We start from the raw sequence: 16,944 nt of genomic DNA, 5'->3' as shown, positions 1-16,944 counted from the left end.
TGCCCTCTACAACTACCTGAAGGGTGGTTGTAGCCAGGAAGGGGTTGGCCTCTTCTCCCAGGCAACCAGCACCAGAACAAGAGGACACAGTCTCAAGCTGTGCCAGGGGAGGTTTAGACTTGAGGTGAGGAGGAAGTTCTTCACCGAGCGAGTCATTTGTCATTGGAACGGGTTGCCCAGGGAGGTGGTTGAGTCACCGTCCCTGGAGATGTTCAAGAGGAGATTGGACATGGCACTTGGTGCCATGGTCTAGTCATGGGGTCTGAGTTGATAGGTTGGACTCAATGATCCTCGAGGTCCTTTCCAACCTAAGTTATACTGTGATACTGTGATATTCATGGTCTACTTGGTCACAAGATGCTGGAGAGATTTCTCTTCTGGGCTATTGTTTCAGTGTTGACAGACTCTTTGTCGACCTTGAAGAAAATAAAAAGGTGTCCTGGAACTGGTTACTTTGAAATTCAGGAAGTCCCTCTGTCCAACTGTTACATCCACAGATCTTGAATATGAATTAACTTAGCTGCTAGCAGAAATAACCACATCTCTGCAATACATTTAGGAAAAGGGTTAGGAACATTCAAGCAATGTGTAAATGAGGTTTATATTTGCACCTTGCAACTTATTGAAGGAAAAATGGAATAACAAAATACCTAGGTGGGACATTTCTTCCAGAAGGAGATCATGACTCACTAGTGTCTTGGAAGTCTTTTCATGTGTTATTAAAAGTGATGATTAGCAAAAAACACCCAAAACTCCACAAAGCAACAAAACCAAACAAACAGAAAACAAACCAACCAACCAGAAACCCAAACCAACTGAAATAGTATATTCAGTTCTGAAAAAATCAAACCATTCCAATGGAAATAGGCTTCCCCTTAGGATTTCCTGACAGAAAGACCTGCATGTGTTCTTTGGCATAGAGGGGATGTATTCTCTGCATGAATGATCTGGCAGGTGCAGAAACCCCAACAGATGATCACAAGAGGTATTTTATGTACTGTGTTTGGATGAGTTAGCAGTGCAGGGAGAAGAACTGGCCAGAAATCACTCCACAAAGGGGAAGACAAAGTAGTCCATTTGCATTATAAAAATGGGGATGCTGGGCTTACCTTTATGTAATGCTATGTTTTTAAAATTCCAGTGTTTAAAATATTTACTGTTGTGAGATAGCAGCACTTAACAGATTACATAGAGTTATTAGCAGTCTAGTAAGCATCTTCTAGGTCACATCTAACCCTTAGCCTTTCTAATTTAATCATTCACTTCCTGGAAAACCTTCATGGGATTGCTTTGTCCTTACAGCTGCTGCATATCCTACAGGAGAAGGCAGATATGTAAGTCAAGAAATTGCTCAGTGAAGTTACTGGAAGCTTAGCCACAGCTTAGGGAAGATTACAGGTTTCATGACAGGTGACATAAATTTTCAGAACATTTCAGTGTATCCAGAAATTCAAATGCCATCTATGAATTCACTCTGTGTACTCCTGCAAGGCAAACTCTGCCTTTCTGTTTTAAAAATCTTGAGCATTAAATAATCAAATTTATACTAAGATGGTGCTTATTAGGTTAATTTTCCATTCTGTTGTTGTGAGTTGTTCTGCATCTTTTAGTTGTCACATGTCTTTGTAAAAAGTCAGAGAGGTTCTTTTAAAAATACTGGGCCAAGAGGAGTAAAGCAGATAGATGTTGCATTTCTAGCCATCTAGCATGGTGATACTGGAATCTCTCGCTTTAGGATTGCTGTCTTAAAGTAGCCTCCAATGGCTTGCTGTCTTAAAGTAGCCTCCAATGGCTTTATATTTCTTCCTGTAGCTGTAGCAATTCCAGCTTCTAGTATTTCAACCTGAGTTTTGGTCAAAGGCTCAGTCATTGATTGCCCTGTCACAGATTGATGGCCCATGTTCTGAAAATGTATTGATCAGATTTCCTGGGAATCTTGTTTAACCAGCAGCATTAGAAACCTTCAGTTTTAGTAGTAAATGTCATGGAGGAAGCTATCTTATTTTATCAATATCTTTCTGTAGCAGCATTGGCTGTTCAGTTTGTACAACCGGAACCTCAGACTGGGAATAATTCTGTCTTTTACCCCTTGTGTATGCATTAAGTCACTGAATACATTTTTGGTGGGGTTGGGTTATCCTCAGCTATTACAAAAGTCAATGTGATTGTAGTTCTGGAAAGCTTCTCTGACAGTGAGGACAGGCAAAGATGCAGGAACAAACAGTGACTAGGTTCCCTGGGGAGGTAAGTCAGCACAGCTTCTGTGACATCATAACAATTTAATTTTCTCAGTCACTGCAGGTAATCAGATGTGGTGAGATGGTAGGCTTCTCCGCCTTTCCTACTGAGCTAATATATGCAAATTAACATAAAGCTTGAGCATGCTAGCTGTTGATGAGTTCAATTTCCTTACCTTACACCAAATTAAATAGCAACAAAATGTCTTTTGTGCAAAAATAGTATCACTGTTAGTAAACTCTAGTTCATTTACCCAGTAGGGGACTTCCTGAGCTGGACCTTCAGTGTACCAGGTCTTTGGTTGCTACACTGTAGCTGTATTGATCTTGCAGCTATCAAACCATTTTCTACTAGTGCTTTATCTGGTCCAGACACATTGCAGCATCGCAGCAGATCTTAAAGGAATAGGGAGAGTTCAGCACAACAGGTCAACATGTAGCAAAGTCACTGAACAGATGCAAGTTGTTCCTCTTGGACTCATTTTTTCACTTCTTGGATGTTCTAATATTCATCTTCTCACAGGATGAACTCTTCAGTACAGAATACACCCCATCTTTTGATTACCATATCATAGAATCATAGAATGGTCTGGATTGGAAGGGACCTCTGAAGGTCATCTAGTTGAACCCCCTCACCAGTAAGCAAGGGGCATCCTCAGATAGAGGATATGACTTTTAGGGATTGGTATATTTCAGGCTACTAATTGAAGAGTCTTTGAAATCTTGTGAATTTAAAAACATTGCAGTCTTGACCAATACCTTCATAGATAATAGCCTTACAACTATCTTTATCTGAAAAAAAGTTAGAGGAAAAAACTTTTATCTGCCAGAAATAGCTTGTGAAATTCATCACAGGTTATCACAAAGGCTAACGGGTCAAGAGATTTCAGAGAAGGGTGCTTTTCAGTCAGTCAGGTTTGTTATAATGAATCATAGAACCATAGAATTGTCAGAGTTGGAAGGAACCTCAAAGATCATGTAGTTCCAAACCCCCTGCCATGGGCAGGGACACTTTCCATTAGATCAGGTTGCCTAGAGCCACATCCAGCCTGGCCATGAAGAGGAATCACGCTAAGCTTATGTTTCATAGAGAACCCAGACACTTCTGTTTCAGAACTGAAACCAAATTTCAGCTCTTGGTACACTTGGAAAACCGTGTGTGAATTATCCCCATGCTGTTTATCCCAGTTTTCCCTTCAAAGCATACAGCATCAGGACACTATTGGGGACTGCTGTGCGCTTCTATGACCTTTAATCAGCTACAGCTTCGCAGTAGTGCAGGATTGGTTGTGTTTGATATGTTTTGTAAAGAATTACTTCTTTATATTGTGTAACTGACTCACACTTCAAAAGTATTTGGCGATTTTAGGTATTTTATTATCAGGTTATGCATGACTCTACAAATGCAATTCTACAGGTGGTAATGTATGTAAAAACAGTTGAAATAATAAACAGCATGAAATGAGAGGAAATGAGACAAGATGAACAGAGCAAGGGGCCAAAGAACCACTTCAAAATAAGTACTTGGGGTTTTTTTGCTTTAATTACTATTATTATTATTTAGCTTGTGTAGTCAAGGGTTAACAAATCACTATAATTTGTTCACTGCCTTTCCCCAATGTTCCCTCAGACCTTCTGGATTTGCAAGTACCTGAAAAATACTAATTTAGACAACTAAAGTGCAACATTTTAATGTCTCTGTTGAACCCTTAGGGCATACTCAGTGGCTCAACCTTTTTTTGTGAAGGTCAAGAGCATTTTATGCATCTGACATAAGTAGTTTGAGTGTGGCACTTATAACTTGAGTAATGTTATGGATTATAACACTATTAGATATTTTTACAGCTTCAGCAGGAGTTTAGCCAGCAGGACTATCAGTCTGATAAATGCTTTCATCTTAAAGCTTGTATTGCTACAATAACCCTGAAACTTAAAGCTGGTCCTTGAAACCTATAGCCTGGCTAAAGAGGGTGAAAAGTGCCCTCTGACATTTCTAGGTTGCTAAAGACATTTTTTGGGTTCCAGTGCAAGAATTAAGATGCTCTCAAGCAGTTGTCCTCATCTGAATTGGGAACTACTGTAACACTTAGGAATTCTAAATTAATTTGGGGCAGTGCCTCTCAAATGAATTTGCTTTAGATTGATAGGAGACTGAACTCTGGGTGATGAGTCCCAAAATTTTGTTCCTGCCTAGCTGTAAAGTGTTTCTAAAGGATTTTAGGAGGCAAAACTCTTATACTGCTAGTTTCAAAAGCAATAGAGGGTTTCATCTCCTCTCTCTGGGTGTTTTGCAGCTATAAAACTCCTCAGAGACTGATAAAAAACTAGTCTATAGAGTAGGGTGAAAGTGGTGTGAGAAGCTAGCAATAACAACCAGTATTTTGGTTTTGTAGAAGATTGTTTTGCAGAGATCTGAAACAGAGCGGCTATTTTCTGAAAGTAGATAGTGAAAATGGCTGTGCACTGATTATGCATGTAAAAACAGCTGAAGTAGTGAACAGCATGGAAGAAGACAGGATGATACAAGTGGAAGAAGAGTAGAATAAAGGTCCACAGGGGAAGGGAATGTGAGATAAACAAAGGCTGAGGTTTGTGCTTTTATATCTAAGAATAGTAATCTGAGGCTTTGTGGTGGTTTGGCCCTGGCTGGGGGCCAAATGCCCACCAAAGCCACTCTGTCACCCCCTTTCTTAGATGGAGAGGGGAAAATATAACAAAAGCTGATAATATGATAGAAGCAATTTAATAATGATAGTTATAAGCTCAAGCAAAGGCCTTGCACGGCTTCCCATCATCAGACAGTGGTCAGTCTCAGAAAGCAGGGCTCTATGCCTAACAGATGCTCTGAAGGACAGACACCATGGATGAGTATCCCTCACTTCCTTTATTTGCTTAGTTTTTGTATCTGAGCTGACATCATATGGCATGGAATAGCCCTTTGGCCAGTTTGGGTCAGCTGGCTCTGCTGTGTTCCTTCCCAAGATCTTGCTTACCCCTCAGCATATTCTTGGTGCAGGGAAATGTTGGAAAAGCACAGCCTGGATGCTTGTTCAGCAGTAGCCAAAGCACTGCTGTCTGATCAACAACCAGCTATGGTACTGCAAAACACAGCACTAGTGCTTTGAGGAGAATTAACTCCAGCTCAGCCAAACCCAATACAGGCTTGTAGCAAGCCTTAGTTGCTGTTTTAACCTGTGGAGAATTTCACACAAAGGTGTTTGTAACATGCAATGATTACAGTTAAGGAAGCCAGATATATTTTTTAAAATGGCTTCTGATACTGTGAAACTCCATGGATTGCATTAAGATTTTAATGACTTCACTGGAGTTCCTCTGTTCAGCTCTTATTTTGCTTTACAACCTTCTGTGTTTCCTTATCATTGCCTTGATCATAGAAAAAATTTTAGTACTTCTTACTGTTGAAGCCACTCTTCCAGTCTGAAACTTCCAAGAGTGCAGCTGTGACAGTTGCCTCCTTGGTGAGTATTATTGTATAAGTCTGCTACAACACACAGTTTGAATGCTACAAGGCTGGCATGACATCTGAGAAGGAATATAGAAAGGAGGACCCTTGACAACAACTGTACAGGGAGATCCTAAGTAGGCTATGATTCTTCAGCTTTGAAAAGAGATGACAAAGAGGCTAGCTAATGGAGGTTTATAAAATTGTGACCAATGCTGAGAATGTAATTAGGGAACAATTATTCTTTGTTTAGCCTTAAGAGGCAGAGGTTACCAAGTGAAATTGTCAGTTATAAAGCAGATGGAGGTTTTTTTGCTGGAAGCTATATGAGCAAGTGGAGGAGGTGTCTGCTTAGTGCATCCTTTTCTTTTCCTCTTCCCTAAACATTTGACTACTGTAAGAGGTAAGATACAAGGCTAGATTATTTTTTGATCTGGACATATAGTTGTTAGAATCTTAAATTTACACCGAAAAAGCACTAGAAATAGTAGGCTGAATGACAAGCATAAGATTTGACTTTCCTTTTAGCTTCATTTTTAACGCTGGCTAGTTTTCAAGTTGCTGAGAGCCTTTAAACTTGGTTTAAAACATATTTGCCTCGAATGGAATTATGTGATAGCAGTAGCAGCCTTGGCTAATGCATTTATGGTTTTATGGATTTATTAATCCCTCTTGAGGTTTTTCTAAAAATCGTCAAATATGCAGGATAGTAACTTGCTTAAAACCTCGAGACAGAAAATGCTCGTAAAAAGAAATTGTAGGTTTCAGTCATGGTGCAATGACTATGGAGTAGTGTAAGGGCAAGAAAAAGACTTGCATTATCTGTTTTGTTTTGAAATGGTGGGTGGAAGCTCTTCGTTGCTTCCCGAATGTGTAGCAAGTTGCCTTCCTCTTGGACTATAATTATCTACTTGCAGCTGAATGATCACACTGATTTTCACCTCTCTTTGTGGAAGACATTCTTCCACCTTCTCTCTGCTCTTGAACCAAATAACCTGTCCTCCTCTATTCAGCTTTGTCTTTTTCACAAGCTGTTTGCAGTCTCTGCTAAGACCTCTCCCTTGACAGCTGTACTTTTTTGATATTGTTATGACTGATGCATAGCTTGGTTTCTGCCACCAGTTTTAGACATTTCTGTGTAATCCAAGAACGCTGCAGAATCTGTGGTAGTCCTTCTACCAGCTTGCTTTAGTTGTAGTAGTGGCCAAATTAAAATAAAGTGTAATGGCTCATATTAGAGTGAGCAAAATGCACCCCACCATGAAACATTACTTGCTCACAGATTTTTAAGCACTTACCTCTAGAACCTGCTGCTTTAACTTCGTTCTTTATAAACATCTTCAGTTGCAGTGTCCTATTGTGGCGCCTGTTTACATCTCTGATTGCTTTGCTTTCAATTTATTTCAGGCGTAGCTAGTTAATTACAAGATGCTTTTGAAGAAAGATCCAGTGGCTGTTTGGTGGGGCTGAGGGCTGTTGTGTTATTTTCAGGTACTGTTTGGCACTGCTGATGGACAAGTGATTGTCATGGACTGCCATGGCCGAATGCTGGCCCATGTGCTCCTTCATGAGTCAGATGGCATTCTCAGCATGTCCTGGAACTACCCCAGCTTCCTGGTGGAGGACAGCAGCGAGAGTGACACGGACTCTGATGATTATTCCCCACCACAAGGTAATGTTGTGTGCATATCCTTTTATTTCAGTTTTTTTAAGTGCTCATAAAAACAGGTAAGCTGCTTTTGTGTTCCAGTATATGAAATCTGAACTAAATCAATAATGAATGTAACAGTGATGGTACAACGAAAAATGTAAATTCTAGTAGCTAGAAATAATTCTGAATTTGCATGGCAGGTCTGAACCTCCAAACTGAGGACAGTTTGAACTCAAGTTTGGATTCAGTCCAAAAGTCTACCTTTTCTAGAATCGTGTGTATATCTGTCTATGTAGCTCATGATAGAAAATAATGTGATCATCTGGAAAAATGTTGCCAACTTTTCAAAATGAGTTTTGGTAGTGGGTGAGATTTCTTCCCTTAAAATAAAAGAAAAAACTTCAAATTTCCCAGCAAGTTTCTAAGGCAAGACAGAGAACAACATTAAATTGTTCTGGTTTGGTGGGGATTTTTTTGCTTGGTTAGTTTTGGTGGTTTTGTTTGGTTGTTTTTTCTTTGTTTTTTTCTTTGGTTGGTTCTTTATTTGTTAGGTTTTATTTTCTTTAACACTGAGGTTGGTATAATCATGGAATTGTTTTGGTTGGAAAAGATCTCTAAGATCATTTAGTCCAACCATTGCCCTAACACCACTATGGCCATTAAACCATGTCCCAGAGTGCCATGTCCACATGTTTCTTGAACATGTCCAGGGGCAGTGACTCCATCACCTCCCTGGACAACCTATTCCAATGCCTTCCATAAAGAAATTTGCTTTAATAGCCAATCTAAACCTTCCCTGGCAGAATTTCAGGCCATTTCCTCTCATCCTATCACCTGATACTAGCGAGAAGAGACCAACCCTTACCTCACTACAGCCTCCTTTCAGGTAATTGTAAAGAGCAATGAGGTCTCCTCTCAGCCTCCTCTTCTCCAGACTAATCAACCCCTGTTCTGTCAGCTACTCCTTTTAAGACTTATTCTCTGGACCCTTCACCACCTTTGCTGCCCTTCTCTGGACACATTCCAGCACATCAATGTCCTTGTAGTGAAGTGCCCAAAACTGAGCCACAATATTCAAGGTGTGGCTTCACCAGTGCCTTGTACAGAACCACGGTCACTTCCCTGCCTCTGCTGGCCACACTATTCCTGATCCAGGCCAGGATACTGTTGGCTTTGGCCACCTGAGCACATTAATGGCTCTTGTTCAGATGGCTATCAACCAGCAACCCCAGGTCCTTTCCCACCAGGCAACTTTCCAGCCAATCTGCCCCAAGAAGCTGCAGATTACACAGATGAGAACCTAAATGATCTGCATACGCTAGCTTTCTGTGAGTCAGTCAGGCAGTGGGTGGACTCATTACAAGCCTACAAGCCTATTTTAATGATTACCCAAACATAATGTGTTTTCTTTAGAGCAGATGCAGTGTAAATCTCCCAAAAGGTGACAAGTCTTTGACTCACAGTTGTGTAGGAAGGACTGGAAGTTTGATAGGTTTTTCTTAGTAAATTATATACACACAGAGGCACATCTTTCTCCAAAATGCTTTCCAATCAGCTTTCTTACAAGTTCAGAAAGCAATACCACTCTTGATAGGCTCTACCATTTTTGTTGACTGAAAAGATGCTGTTTGGGCCTTGAGAATCACTTTATCAGCTGCCCAGCAGCATCTCCTGTCAGAAGTTGTAAATAAAAGAGTTCAATAGCAAATGTTGCAGATGGTGATAATGGTTGTGAAGTGTTTGAACAAAGGAATTTCAGTGAATGCTGAAAAACAGGGCCAGAAGAGCAGAGACTTTGCAGAAATGTTTTTTAAAGCCAAGTGTTCCATTTGGGTTCACCTTTGCCTTTGAGTGCATTGGATCCTGTTAGGCAGGTAACTTTTCATGCTACTGTCTAGCTCTTAACATTAAGAATACAGTAATATGTTTAAGGTCACTATGTTCTCATAGAATAGAATAGAATAGAATAGAATAGAATAGAATAGAATAGAATAGAATAGAATAGAATAGAATAGAATAGAATAGAATAGAATAGAATAGAATAGACCAGGTTGGAAGAGACCTTCAAGATCATCGCATCCAACCCATCAACCAATCCAGCCCACCCAAACAACTAAACCATGGCATCAAGCACCCCATCAAGTCTCCTCCTGAACACCTCCAGTGATGGTGACTCCACCACCTCCCTGGGCAGCCCATTCCAATGGGCAATCACTCTCTCTGTGTAGAACTTCTTCCTAATATCCAACCTAAACCTCCCCTGGTGCAGCCTGAGACTGTGTCCTCTTGTTCTGGTACTGGCTGCCTGGGAGAAGATACCAACATCCACCTGTCTACAACCTCCCTTCAGGTAGTTGTAGAGAGCAATAAGGTCACCCCTGAATTCTTACAGTGTTTCTGTGTGAGTTCAGGAGGAGTCATGCTTGCACATGCCTTAGCAGAAAGTGTATGTAACAAATACTTATTGATGTGATTGTACAATATATTACACTAGTTTCAACTTGGCTCCCAAAGAAGCCTTCCAAAGGACTGTTTTAAATTTGTGGACAGCTTGGGGGAGCAGACAGTGGAGAAGGATTGAAAGCCATCACTGTGTAACATAATAGTATATGCATAAACCACTTTGGATATACTGCAGTAAAAATTAGTGAAGTAAATACATTGGAGTTTGACAGAAGTAGACCCATCTAGTAAGCTAACCCTCCTTTTCTTTCACCTGTTGATGTTACAGAAATACGCAGATAGAGTGTGAGGCTTGAAATTACACCTGATGGCAGTAGGCTGAAGTAGTGTATTTCAACCTGGGTGTAATTATTTATAGTTGTTTGCCTCTTGCTCACTGCAGAACCTTGTTTTTGCAGATGGACCAGCTGCATATCCAGTCCCAGTGCAGAACACCAAGCCACTACTTACTGTCAGCTTCACGTCAGGAGACATCAGTTTAATGAACAATTACGACGACTTGTCTCCTACTATCATCCGCTCAGGGTTGAAAGGTACTGAAGAAGCTATTTCATCCTCTTTCTGTGCTCTGTTTTTCTTGCCTTTTTAATAATCTATCTATAGGCTATGTGTTAGTGCTTGTCTCGCCTAACCTAGAAGCACTCGGGCTCGTTACTGCCATTTCCAGCAGTGACACCTGCTGGTGGAAGAGCAGGCCTGGGCTGGTAGGGTTCTTGTGTTTGGAAAAAATGTTTCCATTGTGTTTTTATGGCAGTTTTGTAGAGCAGTTGGTCTGTTTGCTGTTTTTCAGCTGAATGTGCTAATATGTTTATGCTTCTTTGTGTGATTGCCTCTGCTATGTAACACTTGCCTTGCATCTTTAATTCACAAGGTCTTCTCCCATGCTTTTAGTAGCCAGGTATGAATCACAGTGCTGCTTTGATTCTCACAAATATTGAAAACTTGCTAGAATTACTAATTATTGAGAAGAAAGTCCAAGAGAAGGAAAATTCCACTGAATTAGTGCGTCTTGCAAAGTGATGTGCATGGATGTTTGTACAATCAGCATGCCATATAAAATCTTAAATTCACATTGAAATCAAAGTAAGTCCCTTACTCTCAGAAAAGCCCCTCACTTGCCATCACAATTTACAGTGCTTTGTCTGCAGAGATGTTTTCATTCACTGCAGCATATAAACACATACTTAAACATAGGTTCCATTTATTCTTTGTCATCTTCCCAGGTAAGTTAGTTTTGTGTTAGATGAAAAAAAAAATAATAAAGCTGTTGGAGCAGACTCAGCTGTTCTGTTGCAGTGGGATATTTTTAGTGAAAAGTTGGTCTAACATGAGCCCAATAGTTTTGGGGTGATCTATTATGTAGGGTAATCTTAAGAGGCAAAAAACAACCACTGTAGAGGGGTTTTTTCTATGCCTGCTTCCATCTGTACCAACAAGAGAAGTATGTGGCTGGCAAAATGTAGCATAGTGAGGCCACCCTGTGATCCAGAAAACTTCACCCAAAAAGATGCCTACAAGTATGGAAAACTGGAACAAATTTAGGGAAGGTCTTGTGATATCCACCAATGGGTCTGCCCACCACCATCTCTACAGTATTATAGTAATTAGAGTAGTCAATAGTCTTGAGTTATCATCTAGTCTAGCTTTCAACTGGAAAGAGTAGGAAAAACAAATCTCATCTTACTCTATGTTAAGAGTTGCAGGGCTCTGTCTTGTCCTGTTTTCTTCCTCCATTGACTTTCACTGCTAGAAAAAAGATCCCTTAGTTATGTCACCCTTCTCTAGCAAAATATTAATGTGCAAGCCAGAATAGAAATGCTTTTATGAATTGTAAATTGGATTACACAGTTTTCAACAGTAGACAAAGAATGTGCAACATTTTGCTGGGTTGGGAGTGTGTGTGAGACAGAGACAAAGAAAAGTGATTGAGATATGATTGTTGTTTTGAAGTACTGTACAGTGGACAGTATTTTACATGTAGCTTTATACATATGTACACATTATCTTTGTTCTCTTATCAATTTGTTTTTTTTTTCTAGTGACTAATTTTACTGAGTTTTGTCACATGCAAGAACATGCAAAACTACCTAGCTCAGTGTCTCCACCCTCTCCAGCCACTTGGTATTTGCCAGGCATGGATGGTCTTCAGTATTGTCTGCAAGTCTTAATTCATATGTTTTTGTGTTTTTGTTAGACATCTCAAAGTACTGCTCTGTGGTCCCTGCAGCAGATGTGGTCTCTGCACCATGTCTTTATGGGCTGCTGTAGACTGCTCTGTATTTTTCAAGCAGATAACTGTAAGACTATTTCAAGCAATAACAATATATTTCTGCCATTTTACTAGCTTTGTATAGTTGTCATTTTATTAGCAATATTTATAGTAAATTGATACAGAAATTTTTTTTGCTGTTGGTTGAGAATGTGGTTAGCCAAATACAAGTTCTGATCCAGCTTGAGCACTCCTAGAAGTTTTGTCAGCTTTAGTGGAGATCCTTTCTCTTTTTCACACTTCTTAACTCATGATTCTCAGTGCACTGCTACCTGCAGAACTGCTGAACTACATCTACTAATTGTACTAGTTAGCTACAACTACAACCTGCAGAGCTACTGCACATTTAGAGTGCTTTCTATTCAAGGTTTGCTGATAACACATGCCTGTAGTGGCTGGCAAGTAGTTTTGAAGGGTAACTCTTATCTAGTGATTCCACCTGCAGCTGGTTACCACAGGTAAAGCTCCTATCTGATTTTTAATTTCTGTGCTTGCACTGAAGCCTTGTTATCAGTTGAGCTATTTCATATCAAGGTTCAATAGCTGTTGAAGACCCTGTCAGGTGCAGAGCTATACTGGAGATGCTGCAGCCCATGTCCACTCCTTTGCTGCCTTTGCAACCACCTTACTCTAGGTTTGTGAGAGAAAAACTACTGGAAACACTAATCATTCCACTTTCTGTTCATTTGAAGATTGCCTAAAGTTTTACTTGAAGTCATGGATCCAAAGGAGACTTTTTGCTTTGGTAGTTGTGTAGTTAATCCAGTTACCAAAACTGGAGTTGGTTAGCTTGCCTCATTGATTTCTAACCTGCCTATCATTATACTCTCTGAGAAAGATGAATTAAAATCCCATTGTAGATTACTTCATGTGCTGAGGACTAACAGAAAAAAGGGGACGTACGATGCCTAGCTGTGGAAAAATTATCTCAGGAATGTGCATTTTGCCTCTACTATGTACAGAAGTGTAATTCCCTTGAGAAATATCAGAAAGTCGAAATAATACAAAACCATTTAAAACTGCACATAAAAGTCCCTGAAAATGACAAGTTGACAACTTGAAACAATTTTGAGATCCTTCCTGCCAACTCTCATTTCTCTCCTGCTTCTTCATTTGAAGACAGTTTCTCGCCCACAGATGTCTTCAAAAGGTTCTTGACAGATTGAGCATTCCAGAGCACAAAAGTCTTGTCTTTACCTTCACTTTGTCTCAACAGGAGAAAGCTGCCTTTCCCCTCTGGTTTAAGAGTTAAAAGGTCCAAAGACTAACTCAGTATTCCTTGCACATCCAAATCTGACTCTGAAACATAAATGGAAACATAAAATACTGTATTAGTGCTCTTTTTTAAGTGTTACAAAGAGCTGGAGAATTTAGGAGTTTGAAATTAGCATTCCCAAATTAAGGTGGGGGCGTTATAATGAGGTGCCTGTAGGAGAAGTAACTGATACATATATTCATATGTATGTACATGAGAGACTAAGCAATCCCTGTATGTTTCTGGCAAACTCCTGTAGACATACAAGTAGATTTTTACAAGTTAGATGTCAAAAGAAAACCTATGACATGGAGGCCATTTGCATTTGTGGATACAACCCCAACAGTCTTTCTGGTTTGAGGTTCTACTAAACTACAAGTCTCATTTGAATTATGCTAAGTTAGGTTCACAGCCAGTGACAAAACGAGGCATTGCCAGACACACTGCTTTTTTGCACCGTAGGCTTTTCCAAACAAATACTCTTTGCTGCTCTCTTAGTGAGATTATTTGTCTGCATATTAACTTGATTCCAATTATTTGCTCCAGAGTTGTGTGTAGGATCTTCCACATCAGTTTTAACATCTCTCATAAATTCTTGGCCTTAGCTACTTAGGAGCAGCAATTGCTTACATTTTAGACTCATCACAGAGAGAAATGGATGGGTTTTACACATCTGCAATTTACAAAATAAACCCAGTCATTCTCAGAAGTACATACACTGTGTATTTCTTACAATTTCAACTAATGGATTTAAGTTTCTAGGTACTTAAGTTCTGAGAGCATGATTTAGCTGTTGAGGTGACTTTGCTGCATCTGGAAATGCTGTTTCTACTAATTCTATCAGTAATTATTGCAAACTGTCTTTGTGATTTCAGATGTAGTGGTACAGTGGTGTACACAAGGAGACCTACTTGCAGTAGCGGGCATGGAGAAGCAAAACCAGCTGGTTGACCTCAGCAATGGTTCCCTGCTAAAAAGCGCCCTTGTCAAGTTCTACAACGTGCGTGGGGAACATATCTACACTCTGGAGACACCTGTGCAGGTAGGATGTGTATTTTAAGTCATCTTCTCAGAGATTCGATGACATTTTTGCTACACTAGCTCATTAATATAGACTGCAATGTGAAAAGGGATGCAAAAAGTCCTAAACACATTGTAAAGTACAACATGGATAAAAATGCACTATAAATAATTGTTGCTTGCACTAAGATAGACATCCAAGAGCCCATCTAGTTCTGAGGATCACATTATGAGATGCAGTCTGTTTCCCAAAATTGTTGGGCCATGAACAGACAATGTAGATAAAAGAAATTCTGATGTTCTACAGATAAGTGACTGAAGAAATAAAGCTAGCTGAGTTGCTTCATGTTGAAGCAGAACCAAGAGCTGGACAAAAATATTCCATGTCCAGTCTCATAACTACAAGATTGGTCTCTCTTTGCTATCGCCGTAATTTTCCAATATCCAATCAGTTGATCCAATACAGTGTTTCACTTTTTATGGCATCAGATGGAGAAGGATGAATCAGAAAGTCTTGTTTGTGTTCCTACCTCCTGTACAGACTTCCACCATAACCTTGGTCATGTTACTTGGCAAGTAAATGTTAACACAAGGTGTATGTGCTGCTTAGGAGCATAACATGCTTCATAGGTCTTTCAAAATCCAGCTGAATGTCTCTCTACATTTTATTTAATTTTCTGCAGACTAGAATGACTCCATCCTGATTTCTGATTGTTACTAGTGAAGATTAATCTCTTTGAAATCTAAAAGTGAAGGAAAGTACTATAGATAAATTTGATTAATTATGTTTAATGACTATAGCATTTATTATCCTTTTTTTTTTTCAGCACTGTGATTAAGGATGGATACAAAAGGAGAGTAAACCAACTGCTAAGTTTTTGTGTTTGCATATATTTAGCATTAACTTGTGCTTATTAACATTAGCAGTCTAATTTAGATAGACTTCTTTAGTGTTGCAATGTATAAAATGATGGTCTCTAAAGTCAACCTAAATCTGTGCAATGATGTCTAATGCTGATTTAGATACAGAATCACAGGTTGGAAAAGACCCTCAGGATCACCAAGTTCAACTGATAACCCTACTCCACAAGATTCACTCCTAAACCACATCCCCAAGCACCACATCCAAATGACCCTTAAACACATCCAGGCTTGGTGACTCAACCACATCCCTGGACAGCACATTCCAATGCCTGACCATTCTTTCTGTGAAAAAAAAAATTCCTAATGTCCAGTCTAAATCTACCCAACCACAGATTGTGGCCAGTCCCTCTTATTCCATCACTAATTACCTGTGAGAGGAGACCAGCATCAGCCTCTCCACAATGTCCTTTCAGGTAGTTGTAGAGAGTGATGAGGTCTCCCCTCAGCTTCCTCTTTTTCAGACTAAACAGCTCCTTTAGTTGTTCTTCATAAGATTTATTCTCCAGGCCCTGCCCCAGCTTTGTTGCCCTCCTCTGCACTCGCTCCACTACCTCAACATCTCTTTTGTATTGAGGTGCCAAAAACTGGACACAATACTCAAGGTGTGGCCTCACCAGAGCTGAGTACAAGGGGACAATCACCTCCCTACTCCTGCTGGACACAGCATTTCTGAAACAAGCCAGGATGCCATTGGCTTTCTTGGCCATCTGGGCACATTGCCAGTTGCCTGTCAATCAGAACCCCCAGGTCCCTTTCAGCCAGAGAGCTTTCTGGCCACACTTCTCAAGCCTGTAGTGTTGCTTGGGGTTGTTGTGACCCAAGTGCAGGACCTGGCATTTGGCCTTGTTGAAGCTCATCCCATTAACGCTGGCTCATTGATCCAATCTTTCCAAGTCCCTCTGCAGAGCCTCCCTACCCTAGTGCAGATCATCACTCCCACCTGACTTGCAAGATTACTGCTGACTCACTCTATGTCTTCATCAAGGTCATCAGTAAAGATATTAAACAGAAGTGGTCCCAAAACTGAGCCCTGAGGAACACCACTTGTGACCGGCCACTAGCTGGATTTAACTCTGTTGACCACCTTGATCCTCCTTTCTTCCTTCCTTGTAGATAGGTGTTATATTTGCTACCCTCCAGTCCATTGGGACCTCCCCAGTTAGCTAGGGCTTCAGGTAAATGATGGAAAGTGGCTTGGCAAGCACACCTGCCAATTCCTTCAGCACAGTCCTAAAGGACTTCATCCATACACAGAGCTTTATTGTCTTAAAAATGGCTCTTTCAGCTAAGTAACACAGCTCTTTCCTCTCTGGATGAGTTCTGGAGAAAACGTTTATACCAATGTTACTTGTTCCCAGCCCAGGTGAAAAACAGGCTTTGTTCTGTTACTTCAGTACCACAATACAGTATGTCTGCTTTAGCTGTGAAACCCAGTGTAACACTCTGGTGTCAAGCTGTGAATTTGTGGTTTGAGCATCAGAACTGATGAGGTCAGGTTGCTCTTATCACTGTGTTCCCAGTAACTTCAAATTCTCCTTTGTTTAAATACTTTCATTTCCTTTAGTCCTCCCTTTATAGCTTCAACTTTTCATATTTTCAGCTCTTTTCTCCTCCACTTAATCAGCTGGAAGAAAGTACATTTAATGGCTAACAGAAGGGCTA

At 40.2% G+C, this 16,944-nt stretch overlaps 1 protein-coding gene across 2 annotated transcripts in view; it reads left to right on the top strand.

The window, feature by feature from the left end:
- The window catches only part of TULP4 (TUB like protein 4), a 137,868-nt gene that overhangs the window by 95,014 nt on the left and 25,910 nt on the right, over positions 1–16,944 (top strand). For both annotated transcript variants that reach the window (XM_068151149.1, XM_068151139.1), the window contains exons 5-7: positions 7,192–7,372; positions 10,213–10,347; positions 14,214–14,380. In XM_068151149.1, the coding sequence (XP_068007250.1) occupies positions 7,192–7,372; positions 10,213–10,347; positions 14,214–14,380 (483 nt within the window). The remainder of the gene's footprint in view (positions 1–7,191; positions 7,373–10,212; positions 10,348–14,213; positions 14,381–16,944) is intronic.

Source organism: Melanerpes formicivorus, unplaced genomic scaffold (genome assembly GCF_026170545.1).
Source record: "Melanerpes formicivorus ecotype bairdi unplaced genomic scaffold, bMelFor1.0.p_v2 SCAF_2, whole genome shotgun sequence".
NCBI classification, from domain to species: domain Eukaryota; kingdom Metazoa; phylum Chordata; class Aves; order Piciformes; family Picidae; genus Melanerpes; species Melanerpes formicivorus.
Note: the sequence above shows the minus strand (reverse complement) of the source record. Positions and strands in the feature narration are given on the sequence as shown.